This window comes from Symphalangus syndactylus, chromosome X, assembly GCF_028878055.3.
Source record: "Symphalangus syndactylus isolate Jambi chromosome X, NHGRI_mSymSyn1-v2.1_pri, whole genome shotgun sequence".
Classification (NCBI taxonomy): Eukaryota; Metazoa; Chordata; class Mammalia; order Primates; family Hylobatidae; genus Symphalangus; species Symphalangus syndactylus.
In genome coordinates this window covers 105,726,282-105,740,194 of record NC_072447.2, presented here as the reverse complement: position 1 = coordinate 105,740,194, position 13,913 = coordinate 105,726,282, and the positions used below count along the sequence as shown (strand labels likewise).

Genomic DNA, 13,913 nt, shown 5'->3' with positions numbered 1-13,913 from the left:
AGGGCCTGTGAAGTTGGGATGGAGACAGCAGGAATGCTGGGGGAAATGCAAGGGAAAAAGTAGGACTAAGGGAGATAGGCATGTTAAAGGCAAACAAAATGGAGCCCAGATTAGGACAGAAGTTCGAGGATTGCTTGAAAACCAAGAAGATATTTTAAAAAGATTGTTTTTTTCAGAAACTCGTAACTTAAAAGATGAGAATGAGAAAGAACGAGGGAAAGAAGTTGAATGTCAGAGGCAGAAGGTGGGGGAAGAAGCAGAGTTTGAAAAGAAGATAGGCCTTTCCAGATAAAGGCAGGCAGGGGACTGATAGAAAGTACCCTGGGGTCATGCTGGAGAGACAGGCCAGTGAGTGTGGCACATGTGCCGCAGCGGGCATCCAGGAGTGGAAGAGGTAGAAGAGCCCTCATACAGCCTCTGTCTGACACTGCAGCCTGAGAACAGTCAGAGCTCTGCTGAGAGGCGGGGTGGTAGGGAAGACAACACAACAAGAAGGGGCAAGGGCAAGCTAGTGTGTTTGCAATGCCCCTCCATCTCCTCTGCTACCACTTCTCAATGTAACCCGGGGGGCTGCTTCACCACTGTCCTCCAGTCACCCAAGGCTATTGCCATTCTGACTTTCCACCCCACCCTAACATACGCATGCACACATTCACTCTGACACCTCAGAAAGTTTTCCTTTGCTATAGCTCAGTGATTTTGACTTCTGTATGCTACAGACTTGTGCTGTCCAATATGGTATACACTAGGCACATGTGGTTTTTGAGCACCACATGACTAGCCTGAGTGGAGATGCGCAGTAAGTGTAAAATAAACACTGGATTTCTATAAAGGAACTGCTCTGTGCCCGCATCCTGATGACCTTACACTATCCACGTAGGCCGCGCAGGCCAGGCTCAACTGCAGGTTGACTCAGGTCCTGGCATAACACCCTGTGATCCTCCCGGAACATGGGAAGACAGGCAGTCTTGTGAGAATTTGCTACAAGAGCGTTTCTCAGTCATCTCCTTATCTTGAGGGAGGTTGCCATGAGGCAGCTTGTCACCTGCCTCCCTCATTCAAGTATAGGGCTTTCTGCCTGCTTCCCACTCCAGAGGTTACAGTTGCAGGCCATAAAACTGCTTAGCTGCAGTGTGGCATTGGCTACACAGTACCAGGGGGTCCTACCATTCATGTTGCCTGTCATCTAGCCCCTTTTGTTGTCCTGTTATATTGTTCTGTGGGACGAGGGATGCAGGGAGCTGATACCATTGCTGATCTTGCTTTTCTGTCTCTATAAGGAATAAACTGTCTGGATCTATCTGGATCTCGTGTGTGTGTGTGTGTGTGTGTGTGTGTGTGTGTGTGTGTGTTTCCCCCAGCTGAATGTGTCATCTTACTTGACATTTCCAAAGACTTAGTTAAAAATATATTTTAAAATCTCATTAATAATTGTTTTATACTATTACATGTTGAAAGGGTAATACTGTGGATATATTAGGTTAATTATTAAAATTAATTCCATCTATTTTTATTTTTGTAATATGGCTGCTATAAAATTTAAAATTGCATATGTGGCTTGCATTATTTTATACTGGACAGTGGTGCTATAGTTTGGTGAGAGGCTGAGGCAGGAGAATCGCTTGAATCCAGGAGGCAGAGGTCGCAGTAAGCTGAGATTGCACAACTGCACTCTAGCCTGGGTGACACAGTGAGACTCCATCTCAAAAAAAACAAAAAGAAAAAGAGAAGAAAAGAGGGACTGACAGGGTTTTATTTATTGACAGGATATATATATACACACAGGATATATATATATAAATAGATGGATATATATATATACACATACACATACTATATATATTACGTATATATATATATATATACATATTATATATCCGTAACATATTACGGGTATATATATATATATCCATAATAGAAAAAGATATATATATATATATATAACGGATATATACATATATTACAGATACATATATATAACAGATATATATATTGCAGATATATATATAACAGATATATATATATTACAGATATATATATAACGGATATATATATTACAGATATATATATATAACGGATATATATATTACAGATATATATATATAAAACGGATATATATATATATATATATCCGTAGTGTAAAAAGGAAAGAAAAGAAAAAGAAAAAAGAAAAGAGGGACTGACAGGGTTTTACTTATTGATAGGATATATATATATATATATACACACAGGATATATATATATAGATGGATATATATACACATAAATATACTATATACATATTACGGATATATATATACACACACACACTATATATACGTATATACATATATATGTATATACATATATATACTTATATATAGTATGTGTGTGTGTGTGTGTGTGTATATCCGTAATCTCAGAATAAAAGGTAGACCTTTAAACTGAATAAATATAATTTTATGAAAACTCAATGCATTGTCCTGACTTTTCTTACAATGCTTCAGGCTGGTGAAAAACCCTCAGATTGAGGAGGATGAAATTTAGAAACCATTGCTACACACAGCTCATCTCATAAGGCGCTAACTAGCTAATTTGGGGAGGGTTGGGAGAAGGTCGAGAGGTGATTAATCCGGGTAACGGTGGCAGATGAGCTCAATGGGGAGGTCTTTTTGTGTCCCACAGGTGTTGGACTCATCTGGTGGCCTTATGTTTTACAGTACTTCTGTGTCTTCTTGGTCTACCCTCTCTTCCCACCCCCAAATAAGGGAAAGATATGAAATATCAGACTCAGAGAGTATAACCAAAGGAACCAAAGTAAACAAGTACAAATTTATTCTTTTCAAAGCAGAATTCAAGGGAAAGGGGGAAAGCACCACAGTGAGTGGCAATCAAAGTTAACCAATTTGTTCCCAACCCTGTCCCTTTGTCCCCTAGACTTCCATGCCACCCTTGTCACCTCCCCCAAATCCTTTCCCCAATTTTCATCCTGTGACCAGTTCTTCCAGCCAGCAATCAGCATACCAGACTTCGGTCAGGCCTCAATACTGCCATAGGGGACAGCAAGGGCATTCAGCAGGCTCCCTCTCAAATGTGGCAGCCGTGGGAGAAGATGGACTCTGCGAGCTGAGCCCTGGCCTTGGGCCTTTCCTTCTCCCACAGCCGTTGGTGTTAAAAGAGTAAGAAGTAGCTAAAGTGTTCCTTGTTCCTACGGGAGCCACCCAGCTGAAGAATTAAGTCTCCACAGCCCCAGGACAAGGCCTCCAGTTTTTTTCCAGAACTGTTCGAGTTAAGGCAGCTACTTTTTCTTGCTTATCTGTCATCTATGTGAAGGGAAATTGGATGGGATTTTTGGCCTTGAAATGGTGCCACAGGCCATGACTCTGCCATTGAGAATGTGAGTTCAAATGCTGGATATGGAGCCCAAATCTCAAGCACACACATCAGGAAGCACAGATATTCCTTAAAATGAATCTGGAGGAAAAACATCTCCTAGGATTGGCCTCTTCCTGGCCTCAGGGTTTCTCATTTCTGTGTCCTGCCAACCCATTTCCTGGAGCACCAGAAACTCAAACAGATTTCTCTGTAGGGAAATATTTCCCAACCTTAGACCTTGAAGAAAATGGGCACTTGAGAGTCTTGATTCTAGCCTTTCTAATCTGGAGGAAAGGGTACATGTCCTCCCTAGGGAAGCATAGCACAGCCTGATGTCCTCCAGCTAGTTAGCCTTCCATGACAATGCCCAATCAATGTGAATCCACTCTGCTGTCACTGGAAGCAGAGGTATCCTCGTAATGGCTTTTTGGCCTCTATCAAATTCTGTCAAGAAGAAATCACCTCTCAGTCCTAACTGTTCTCTGATACTATTTGACAACAACACCAGCAAATGCTCACATTCCTTATCATTGATGCTAATCCCACAGTCAGAAGGTTTTCTTTAGGCTATCAACCTAGCAACTCCCTTCACCATCCTTCCAGTGTAGGGCTATAAACTACACAGTGCCATGCACAATACCCTTAGGAGACTAATACTCAACAAGATGTCTAACAACATACAACACATTTTGGTAAATCCAACCCCAAGTTGGATTCATAGTACCCAAGGATCCATTTACCTTACTGTGGGAAAATTCCCCACACATACTGCAGTGACTGTCCCTGGACCCTTGAACAATATACTCACCTTAGGCATTAAGGTAAACACAGGACCACAAAGTGTCAGTGGCCACTTAGTGAGAATTCAACTCTTGACCTGCTGCTTCAGTCCACCTACAACGCAAATCCTACATAACAAGATCTACATCTTTTCTACCATGCCTGACCCACTGCAGTTGCCACAGGCCCTCAGCAGCCCAAGAGCTCTCAGGTGGGGTGGGGATAACAGAAAAGATTTTCCAGGACTTTCCTGGTAAAAAATTGCTCCATAACATGTACCCGCCTAAGGCTTAGGCAGGCATATGCCTCCAAGTCCTTGAGCCCTCCGTCCCACATTCCTGCCCACAATCTAGGCTCCTACAAATATGCTCCCACTCTGACTGATGCCCAGGTTCTATGATTGATGCCTGCCTACCACCTGCTCACCATCTATCGAGATACCCAGTTCTCCTGCCCAGAGACCTCATGAACACTAAGGCAGATGTTATGCTGTGAAGTCTGACACCCTGGACCTGTGGCTTAGTGGTGGAGGAGGCAACCCTAAGCTTCTGGACCCAAGCCACTGCCCTGCCTCCCCTGCGGCAGATCAAACTAGGTTCCCAGCAGTTCTACCCACTGGCCCACTGCTGGATTATAATACAACACCCCAACCATCACTCCCTCCTTATTGTGGTGGCAACTGTTGCTTTCTTTAGCCCTGAGTGAGACCATAAGAGCTGGAAGGGGCCAGAGAATGTTCTCTGCGTCTTAGCTGGCAAAGGCTAATAAAGGCCTGTTTGTCCTTTTCTGCATGGGGTGGGCAGAGCTTGGATTTGCTCTATTTTGGCACCTAAACCACTTAGGGGAGCCCAGGAAAATTCACCCAAGGCCCAGGTCTCAAGCGAACAAGATTTGGAATAAGTGAAGAGAACAGTGACTCTTCCTGTTAGATTCTCTGTGACCACGGGTTTCTGTTGCTTTGGTCTTGAGGACAGCCCACCCCAAACATCAATGGAGAGAGATATCCTAGGGGAGCAGCCAGGATACATTTATCTTTCCAACCAGAGGCTGGGGCTAACAAAGAGCAAGGCAGAACATTAATATTTCAAGAGGTATTAGAATTTAATGTGTGAGTGAGGCCAGGAGAGCACTGATGTACAGTAGATATGTAGAATAGATATGTATGTATATAAACTTAGGCAAATGAAGTCAACTACAGGGCTCTAGGTTATAAAGCTCCTCTTGGTAGAAAGCTGCCTAAGTGGGCTCTGAATCTATTCAACATTCCCAAGCCCACTCCCCCACCCCTACTATCTATTCTGAACAGTTTCTGGATAAAGAGATCATGGTATATGTTGCCTAGGAAGAGCTAGTTCAGTCTGAGGATTGGATTTACCTTCCAGAGTTAGAAAGAACAATTTTAGGCACAGGAAGGCGTTGTTGTTGTCTGGGTGGAAAGTGGCCAGCTTCCTGATTTGTGGCCTGTGGCTCCTATGGAGGGGCCACTACACACAGTGGCCAGTTGCAAATGCCTGATGATTAGCTGGGGACAATCAGCCACCTCACCTGATTCAGCCTGAGGGCTAGAAGGGTCACAGCCTGGAAGGGCGTTGGATGGCAGTCATACTACTCCAGACTTGAGGTGGGCTTCCTCTTCCTCACCCAAAGAAAGCAACACTCCCTTGCTCAGCAAGCTGCCACTGTGTCCTCAGGTCTGTGAGGACAGACTCAGAGGAGCAAAGGGTGGCTTCAGCCAGGTTTCCAGAGCAACTCGCAACTCAGTGGGTCTCTCAAAATGCTGAGGCCTTTAAGAAATAGGAAGATGTGGGGCAAAAAAAAAAAAAAAAAAAAAAAAAATCTAAACCTGTAAGTATAGATTTAATGCTTCCAAATATAACGTAGAAGAACCAGAATGAACTGTTCTTCCCTTAAGGAAGGTCTGTCAGGGACTGAGGCTAAAGAAAATGAAGATATTTGAGGAGAAACCAATACCTAGGTAGCATTAGGATGGCTAGCGATCTGTCCTGGAGCTGAAGTAATAGAACACACACTGCCCAGACTTTTTCAGGGGCACTTGGGGTGGGGAAGGTGTCTCAGGGATACCCTTTTGCCTCCCTGAGTTGTGCCAGAGAGTAGGGGTAAACCCTGTGGATTCATAATGCTGGAACCTTGGGGTAATTAGGCTTCTCTCTCTCCGTAATTCTACGGAGAAGGAAGAGGGGCCAACAGGTACTGCTTAGCTCTGCAAGGCAGCTTCTCTGCTCCCCGTCTGAATGGTCAAGTGATATTTGCCTGGGCTGCAACAGAAAGGTACTTAAAGGGCTGACCTCGAACTTGAAGATTAAAGGGAACATTTCTAGAGTCAGAGGAATCATGCCTCCCCTTCCCCCACACTGCCCGCACCCACCTCACATACCACCAGATCCCTGCTGCTGCCCAGATCCCAAATAATACTAGCTGAGGAATGTGGGGCCAGTGGAAACTGGAAAGGTTGGGTGAAGGCTGAGGAAAGGCTTTGACCGGAACCAGGAGAGGACTATGAACTATAGGATGGGGATCTGGCTCCATCAAGAGGCCAGCAGGGTGTTGGCAGTCACATCAGAACTTCGCACACTAGGGAAGGCATGACGGAGTTTCTCCATGATGTCCTCCAAGCACAGGCTGACATCCTGGCTCTTTGACCCCACATCATCTGGGTTAAAAAACAGACATTTGAGAAGAGAACTAGAGACTCCTTTATGAGGCCAAGGGACCAGATAGAATTCTGCCAGCTGAAGGGCAGACCTGCCCACAGCATTTGCATCTTCCCAGCACAATGCCTAATACATAGGTTGTGCTCAATGTACATTTATTTGTAGAATAAGCATATGAATTAATCAATCAGTAAACCAATCATCCCTGACCCTAAGCACAAACGAAGAGGAGAAACCAGTCCCAGCCCCGCAAAGCCTTGGGCAGGAAATCGAGGGCAGGACAAAGCCATGGAGAAAGGGGCTGGGAAGGGCCAGGGGAACTCACCTGCAGCCTCGGTGTCTGGAGTAGTCTGTCCCTTCTCCCGGGGGTGACTGCCTTCTGACTGCTGTGGAGAGGAAGCTAGGGACGAGCCTGCAGAGCCACTGCCATCCGATTCGGTGGGTGGCTAGCAAGAGGTAAGGCATGACTTAAGTGGCTTTGCCTTCCTGACAGACTTACTTTGCCTTACTTTGACAGACTCCTGAGCTTAGAAGGGACCTGAGAGACTTCATACCATCCCTCTACCCTTAGACTTTAAGAAGCTTTTGGTATTACCTAAAACAGTGGCTTCCACTTTTAGGAAACTTCTTAGAATATTGAATTACCCATTACCTTCTTCCTTTAGCAACATGTGCCAAAGACTCCCAGTTCTTATAAGAATGGCACTGTAGGCTGGGCACGGTGGCTCACGCCTCTAATCCCAGCACTTTGGGAGGCTGACGCGGATGGATCACCTGAGGTCAGGAGTTCAAGACCAGCCTAACCAACATGGAGAAACCCCGTCTCTACTAAAAATACAAAATTAGCTGGGCATGGTGGCCCATGCCTGTAATCCCAGCTACTTGGGAGGCTGAGGCAGGAGAATCGCTTGAACCCGGGAGGCGGAGGTTGCAGTGAGCCGAGATCAAGCCATTACACTCCAGCCTGAGCAACAAGAGCCAAACTCTGTCTCAAAAATTAATTAATTAATTAATTAATTAAAGAATGGCATTGTACCTAAAGCTCTCTTGCTGTCATTTCAGCTATAATTAAGCTATTTAGAACACAATTCTCTCTGGAAATGTAGAGTTTCACACCTGATCCTTGGTTCATGACATAGCATATGTTAGAAACCTCCAGGAATCCATAGAGGCCATTCCTTGGAGGATCTGGGGAAGAGGCAGAAGAGTGGTATTTTCCATTACATATGATGACAATAATAGGTAACATTTGTGAAGTGTGTACTAGATTCCTGGCATCATGCTAAATTCCATAAATGCATTATCTCCTTTTATGTTCACCACGATTCTATGAAGTTGGTACTGTTACCATCTCTGTTGTACAGATGAGGAAACTGGGGCTTAGAGAGGTTAACTAACTGTCCAAACACCCCACAGTCAATTGGCAGAGCCACATGCAAATCGAGAGCTGCCTGACTCCAGAGCTTTACCACAGCATACACATTGCCTCTCAGAGATGAAAGGTGCAAAAAGTAACAAGAAACACCTTTAGATAGCACAAATCTTTCTCTTGCCAAACTTGTCCAAACCCACTTCTTTCTAGCAAATACCATGATAGCAAAATCAATGTTTTAGATGATTTTTGAAGTTTGTTCTTTTAGTATGGGATTCCAATGGGTTGTGAAGAAATAAGCCCTCAGAAGTCTTCTCTCTGCCCCAGGCCCCACAGTGGCTGGAGGGTGACACAGCGGGTGGCATGGAAGGTAGGTGGAAGAGAGTTGGCTGAAGATGTGACCATACCAGTCTCTTCTTTCCCCCGCCCCCTACCAACTGCAGGCCCAGTTCTCTTCAGGAAGCTACCTGACAGCCACTGCCAAGGAGCTCTCTCTTGTGTCTTCTTTGCCACAGCCCTCAGCTCCCCAGCCCTTCCCCTGGGCTCAGAGGCCGCCCTGGCTCTTTTCCTGTCTCCAGCCTCACCTGCAGGAGAAGCTCTCTCAGACGCTGCAGCTGGGACTCTAGCTGCTTGTTGTGATCTTCAAGGATCTGCATGCGCGTCTCCAGGCGGCTCTTATGTTGTCGAAGGATACGGGCCTCGGCCAGAAGCTCCTCATTGCGGTTGTCTGGTGCTGCCTCAGTGGAGCCGTCAGCCAGACTGGGTGCTTCGGCTGCCTCCTCATGCTGCCACTTCAGGCGCCTCAGCTCTCCCTGGAGAATCCTGCCATGGAGAGAGACACCAAGACCTATGGCTCTAACAGGGCTCTGACTGTCCAGGTTGCAGATGTCCCCTCAGGCCTAGGTGTGAACAATCCCTGTGCTCTTCCACCCCACCTCACCCCCACCCCCACCCCCACCCCCATCCCCACCCCCAGCTGTGTCTTGCTTGAATGGCCACATCCGCTTTCTCTCCAGCACGTATGTCATTTACTCTGCCATCCTGAGACCTCAGAGCAGAGAAAGTTGACATTTTGCGTAAGAAATGTCTCAGTGCTTTGATGTGCTGCTTTAGGGATTAGTTCTGACCTTAAAATCAGGCAGAAACACAGTCTGCAAATAAAGGAGGCATTAGGGCCACTGACTCACCTACTCCATTTTTAGATGTTTAGATTCCAAGGGAAAACATAACATAAACAAGAGACCACCTGTCTTGCCTCTTCTCTCCACAACCCTCCTCTTTGGCCCACTTTGAACACCCATGCTGGGTCATCAAAAAAACAAATTCCAAACAGGTGGCCTACTTTTGGGGATATCACTTTTGGCTTTGTTTGTTTTTTCTTTATTTGCAACAGAACAGTCACTCTCAGCCCAGTGTTTCCCAGGGCCTGCGGACTGCTGCTCAAAGGCAGTTTCTCAAATGATTCATGGTAAAAATCCAGGGTTTTTTTGTTTTTTCACTCTGTTGGGGACCAGTATGTGGTCCCAATGCACATGACTAGTACATAGCTCACACCACGTGCAATTCATCACACAAGTTCAACAACACTCAAACTGGTCTCTACCCTATTCAATGAGATGAGCCTACTAATTCGGTGCTTGAATATCATAGCAATGTCAAATTACTGTAAAAGTTTCTAAAAGCTTACTCTCTGTTTTTTTTTTTTTTTTTTTTTTTTTTTTTTTTTTTTTTTTTTTTTTTTATCTTGCCTTGGACTGGTCACAAACTGGCCCTGGTCCGCTCTCCAAAATCTGAGTAGCACTGTTCTAAAGACTTGCTACTCCAAGTGTGGTCTGTGGAACAGCAGCATGGGCATCCACTGGGAGCTAGTGAGAAATGCAGAAACTGAGGCCCCACCCAGACCTGTGACTTAGAATTTGTATTTTACCAAGCTTCCCAAGTGACTATCTTACACACTACTGTTTGCAAAGCACTGCTCTAAGGGGTACTATGAATTCTACTTCATGCCTCATAAGTGGCTTGGACCCTCCTTAGGTCCCTGCTGCCACCTTTACTTTATGGAAAGTCATGCCTTCCCTGTATTCTTCTTCACCATCCCTATTCCAGACCTCAGACGCTCTATGTAGTGTCATCGTCTTCTGGAATACTTTTACTAGGGTGATACATATTTCTTTCCACTTCCAACATTGAAAGGTCTCTGAGGGCAGGAACATGTCATACCCTCTTCTGTTTTCTCTATGCATTCTCTCTGCTTGCATCTCATGTGTTCTTGGAAAAATTTGGGTTACATTGAAAGGATTCAGGCCGGGCACAGTGGCTCATGCCTGTAATCCCAGCACTTTGGGAAGCCGGGGTGAGCAGATCACTTGAGGTCAGGAGTTCAAGACCAGCCTGGCCAACATGGTGAAATCCCGTCTCTACTAAAAATACCAAAAAAAAAAAAAAAAAAAAAAAAATTAGCCAGGCATGGTGGTGCATGCCTGTAGTCCCAGCTACTCGGGAGGCTGAGGCATGAGAATCGTTTGAACTTAGGAGCCAGAGGTTGCAGTGAGCCGAGATCACGACACTGCACTCCAGCCTGGGCAACACAGTGAGACTCTGTCTCAAAAAAAAAAAAAATTTAAAGGATTCAAATAATTAATATAATAGCTAGCATTTATTGAACCCTTACTATAAGCCAGGCACTGAGCCAAACACATTATATGCCTGATCTCATTTGGTCTTCACAAGTGACCCTAGGAGGCAGGTTTGATGATCATCATCCCCATTTTACAGATAAGGAAATAGAGGATTACAGAATATAAGTAACTTCCTCAAGGTCAGACAGCTAGGATGTAGAAGTGCCTGGACTTAAATTCAATCCGTCTGCCTCAAGAACCCACACAGATTTCTGCTATCATCACACCCACCGGTTCTCATCTTCCAAATGGGCCAGGATCTTCTGTAGCTCCCCCTTGCTTTCTGTGGCCACACTGCATGGAGCCTGCTGTCCAAAGGCTGACTCCCGGTCTGTGATGGGGCTGGAGTGCCGCAGCAGGTACTGGTCCTCGTCTCTGCATGGGTGTGGGGAAAGCAGAGTAGGTGGCCAGTTGTTGCACAGAGAAAAGCTCTCAGCTCAGGCCCCAGGAAATGCATGCTGGAGGATTCACTTCTAAGTCACATCGAGAGGGAAAGGACATATACTGAGGCTTGAGAGGGATGAAAGTGTTCAAAGGAGGCAGAGGCTGTGGTTGGGGGTATTGAGAGAGTGTTTTCAGGATGCGCGTATCTGGGTTCTACTTACAGCCCACCGGGAAACAATGAGCAAATCATTTCCCTTTCTGTGCTGTTCCCCCACTCTACCCTCCTTTGTTTCCTCTTCCTCTAGGGGAATCTGAGTCCCAGTCAGGGCAGATTGATCCATGTAGCCAGCAGCTCCTAGGACCTCTGAGCAGGGTGAGGACCTCCCTAGAGACACAAGACCCCTTCTCTGGGCTGTCATACCAGGGAGTTCCCTTGGCTACACTTCAGCCAAGTCCCTGATGTCTCCCAGGGTTAGTGTAGCACTAGATAGGGCTTTGGCATCTTGAGCGCAAGATAATGGCGCCTTTCTGCAACTTCAGATGAGGGACGGCATATTCTTCGTTCCTCAAAGTTGTGTATAGAAGGATGGGATCTTGTAACAGTAAGGGACTTGGAAAGATGGCAGAGAGCTAGTACATCACTCATTTCCTAGGTTGATTGATAGAGGGAAGACTGCCTTTCTTACTGAACACCGTGCCCAGAAAGCAGCCTTCCTTCCTCAGGGAGCTAAGGATCCTAACCACCACACACCCCCATTCCCTGGAGGATATACCCTTCCCAAACAGTGGCACAAAGATCTCAAGGAGAACTATTTCTGGCAAATAAGCAGCTGTGGAAACTCACATGCTGTCATCTGGGGACAGGCTGTCATTAAAGAAGGAGCAATTTTGACTTTCCATCTCAGCAAGCCTAGGAATAAAGAGCAGAGGCAGGAGAGAAAACAGGATGTGGGGCCTGCTTCCATCTCAAGGACTCTAATCTCACAACAGGATCACTGGCTTTGAGAGCTGCCCCAACTACTCCTAAGTATTGGACCTTGCTGGCTGCTGCACACCCCACTATGCACATCCCCTGGCCCTGACGCCATTCTCCTTGTCCCAACTGAAGATCCTTTCCCCTCGGACTTCCTACAACAGCTCCCACCCACCTCCCGCAAACCTGGTGGTACCTGCTGGCAAAATGCTCAATTCGGGAGTGTGTGTCAGCGTGTGGCAACATCGGGGAAGAAGCCGGCCTAGAAGAAAGCAGCAAAGACTCGGAGGACCAAAGACTGGGCAGCCTGTTTCCTCCTCCCTCTCCTGCTCCCTACATTATGGACATGGGCAAGAGCTGATGGGAACAAAATACAAAGACTGGATTCCAGTCTACTTCTCAGGCCAGAGGGCAGGTCAGGCCCAAGCTGAACTGCCCTATTGCTAGTGGGATTTACCTTGGAACATTCTCCTAGCCCACCCGGGACTCGGCCCCTTCACAGCATATGATCGGGCTCAGTGAGGCTGCCCACAGCCCCTGCTCAGCCACCAGTACTCACGTCTCACTGTAGTCAGCCTCCAGCACTGATTGCACAGGCAGATAACCTCGCTGAGGGTGTTTGCTGAAATAATGCTTGGAGCGGAATTTATTCTTTAAGGTTGTGGCAAAGTCCCTCATGTTCTCACTGGATGTGGTCTGAGGAGGAGACAGGGCAGAGGAACTTACCCTAATGGCTTCCAGATACACTGGGCAGGTGTGGCTGCTCTGCTAGAGCAGACAGCCTGCTGGGTAATCCACTCTTGCTCATGCCCACCATACCCTGCTCCTAGAAGAAGGTCTGGGAGGATATATGCCAAACTCAACACTGGTTGCCTCTGGGAAGTTGAACTGGATGGGTGGGGGCCAGGGTGAGGAGAGAGAAGGACTTTCATTTTATACTTTAAAAAAATTAATTGTCTCAGTTCCTCTAAAAGCAAAAATAATAATAATAATTAATTTTGTAGAAACAGGGGTCTCACTGTGTTACCAAGGCCGGTCTTGAACTCCTGGGCTCAAGAAATCCTTCTACCTCGGCCTCTTAAAGTGTTGGGATTACAGGTGTGAGCCACGGCACCCAGCCTTTGTTTTATACTTTAAACGCTTTTATATGATTCGAATATTTTATAATGAGCATATGTTTGTTAATTTTAAAAATAGCTTTTCTATGAATTCTAATGATGTAGAGGATGAGCAGGTGGTAGAGGATTATCAGTCTACCAGATCCAGCCAGTTTTCCATGTATGACTTTTCTAATGTTTTCTTTAAAATGATAATAAACGAAAAGTAAAGGGCATGGTTCCTGTTCCCACCAGGCCACTCGTTTCTGTGCCAACAGGATTTGAAGAGATGAAAGCTTGGACAGATGGATTGTGGGGAAACAGGTTGAAAAATAGGAGAGAGAATAGGGGAGAGAGAGCAGTGGTGGGAGCTGGGGATATGATCAGGGCTTTGGGAGCATCTGCAGGGACAGAAAAGGGTAAAGATGAGTAGGGAGCAGAGTCAGTGCTGGAAGCTAAGCATGGAGCTGTGGGTTTTAAACACAGCACAGGAGCAACTCTGTGGCTGGAGTTCAGGGATGCTGACTGAACTGGGCTAAGGCAGGTGTGGAGGACACAGTTACCAGGGAAAACCAAGTGGAGTTTGGGGGTCTAGGTAAAGGA

The 13,913-nt window shown here is 46.1% G+C and overlaps 1 protein-coding gene across 3 annotated transcripts in view; it reads right to left on the bottom strand.

Annotated features, from left to right (window-relative positions):
- Positions 1-2,791: 2,791 nt before the first annotated feature.
- Positions 2,792-13,913, bottom strand: part of DRP2 (dystrophin related protein 2) — a 45,696-nt gene continuing 34,574 nt past the window's right edge. For 2 of the 3 annotated variants that reach the window (XM_063635077.1, XM_055269400.2), the window contains 7 exons: positions 12,773-12,909; positions 12,410-12,475; positions 12,085-12,150; positions 11,088-11,231; positions 8,763-9,000; positions 7,132-7,252; positions 2,792-6,805 (listed from right to left, as the gene is read on the bottom strand). In XM_063635077.1, the coding sequence (XP_063491147.1) occupies positions 6,681-6,805; positions 7,132-7,252; positions 8,763-9,000; positions 11,088-11,231; positions 12,085-12,150; positions 12,410-12,475; positions 12,773-12,909 (897 nt within the window). In that variant the 3' untranslated portion in view covers positions 2,792-6,680. The other variant, XM_055269399.2, reaches the window with a different exon arrangement.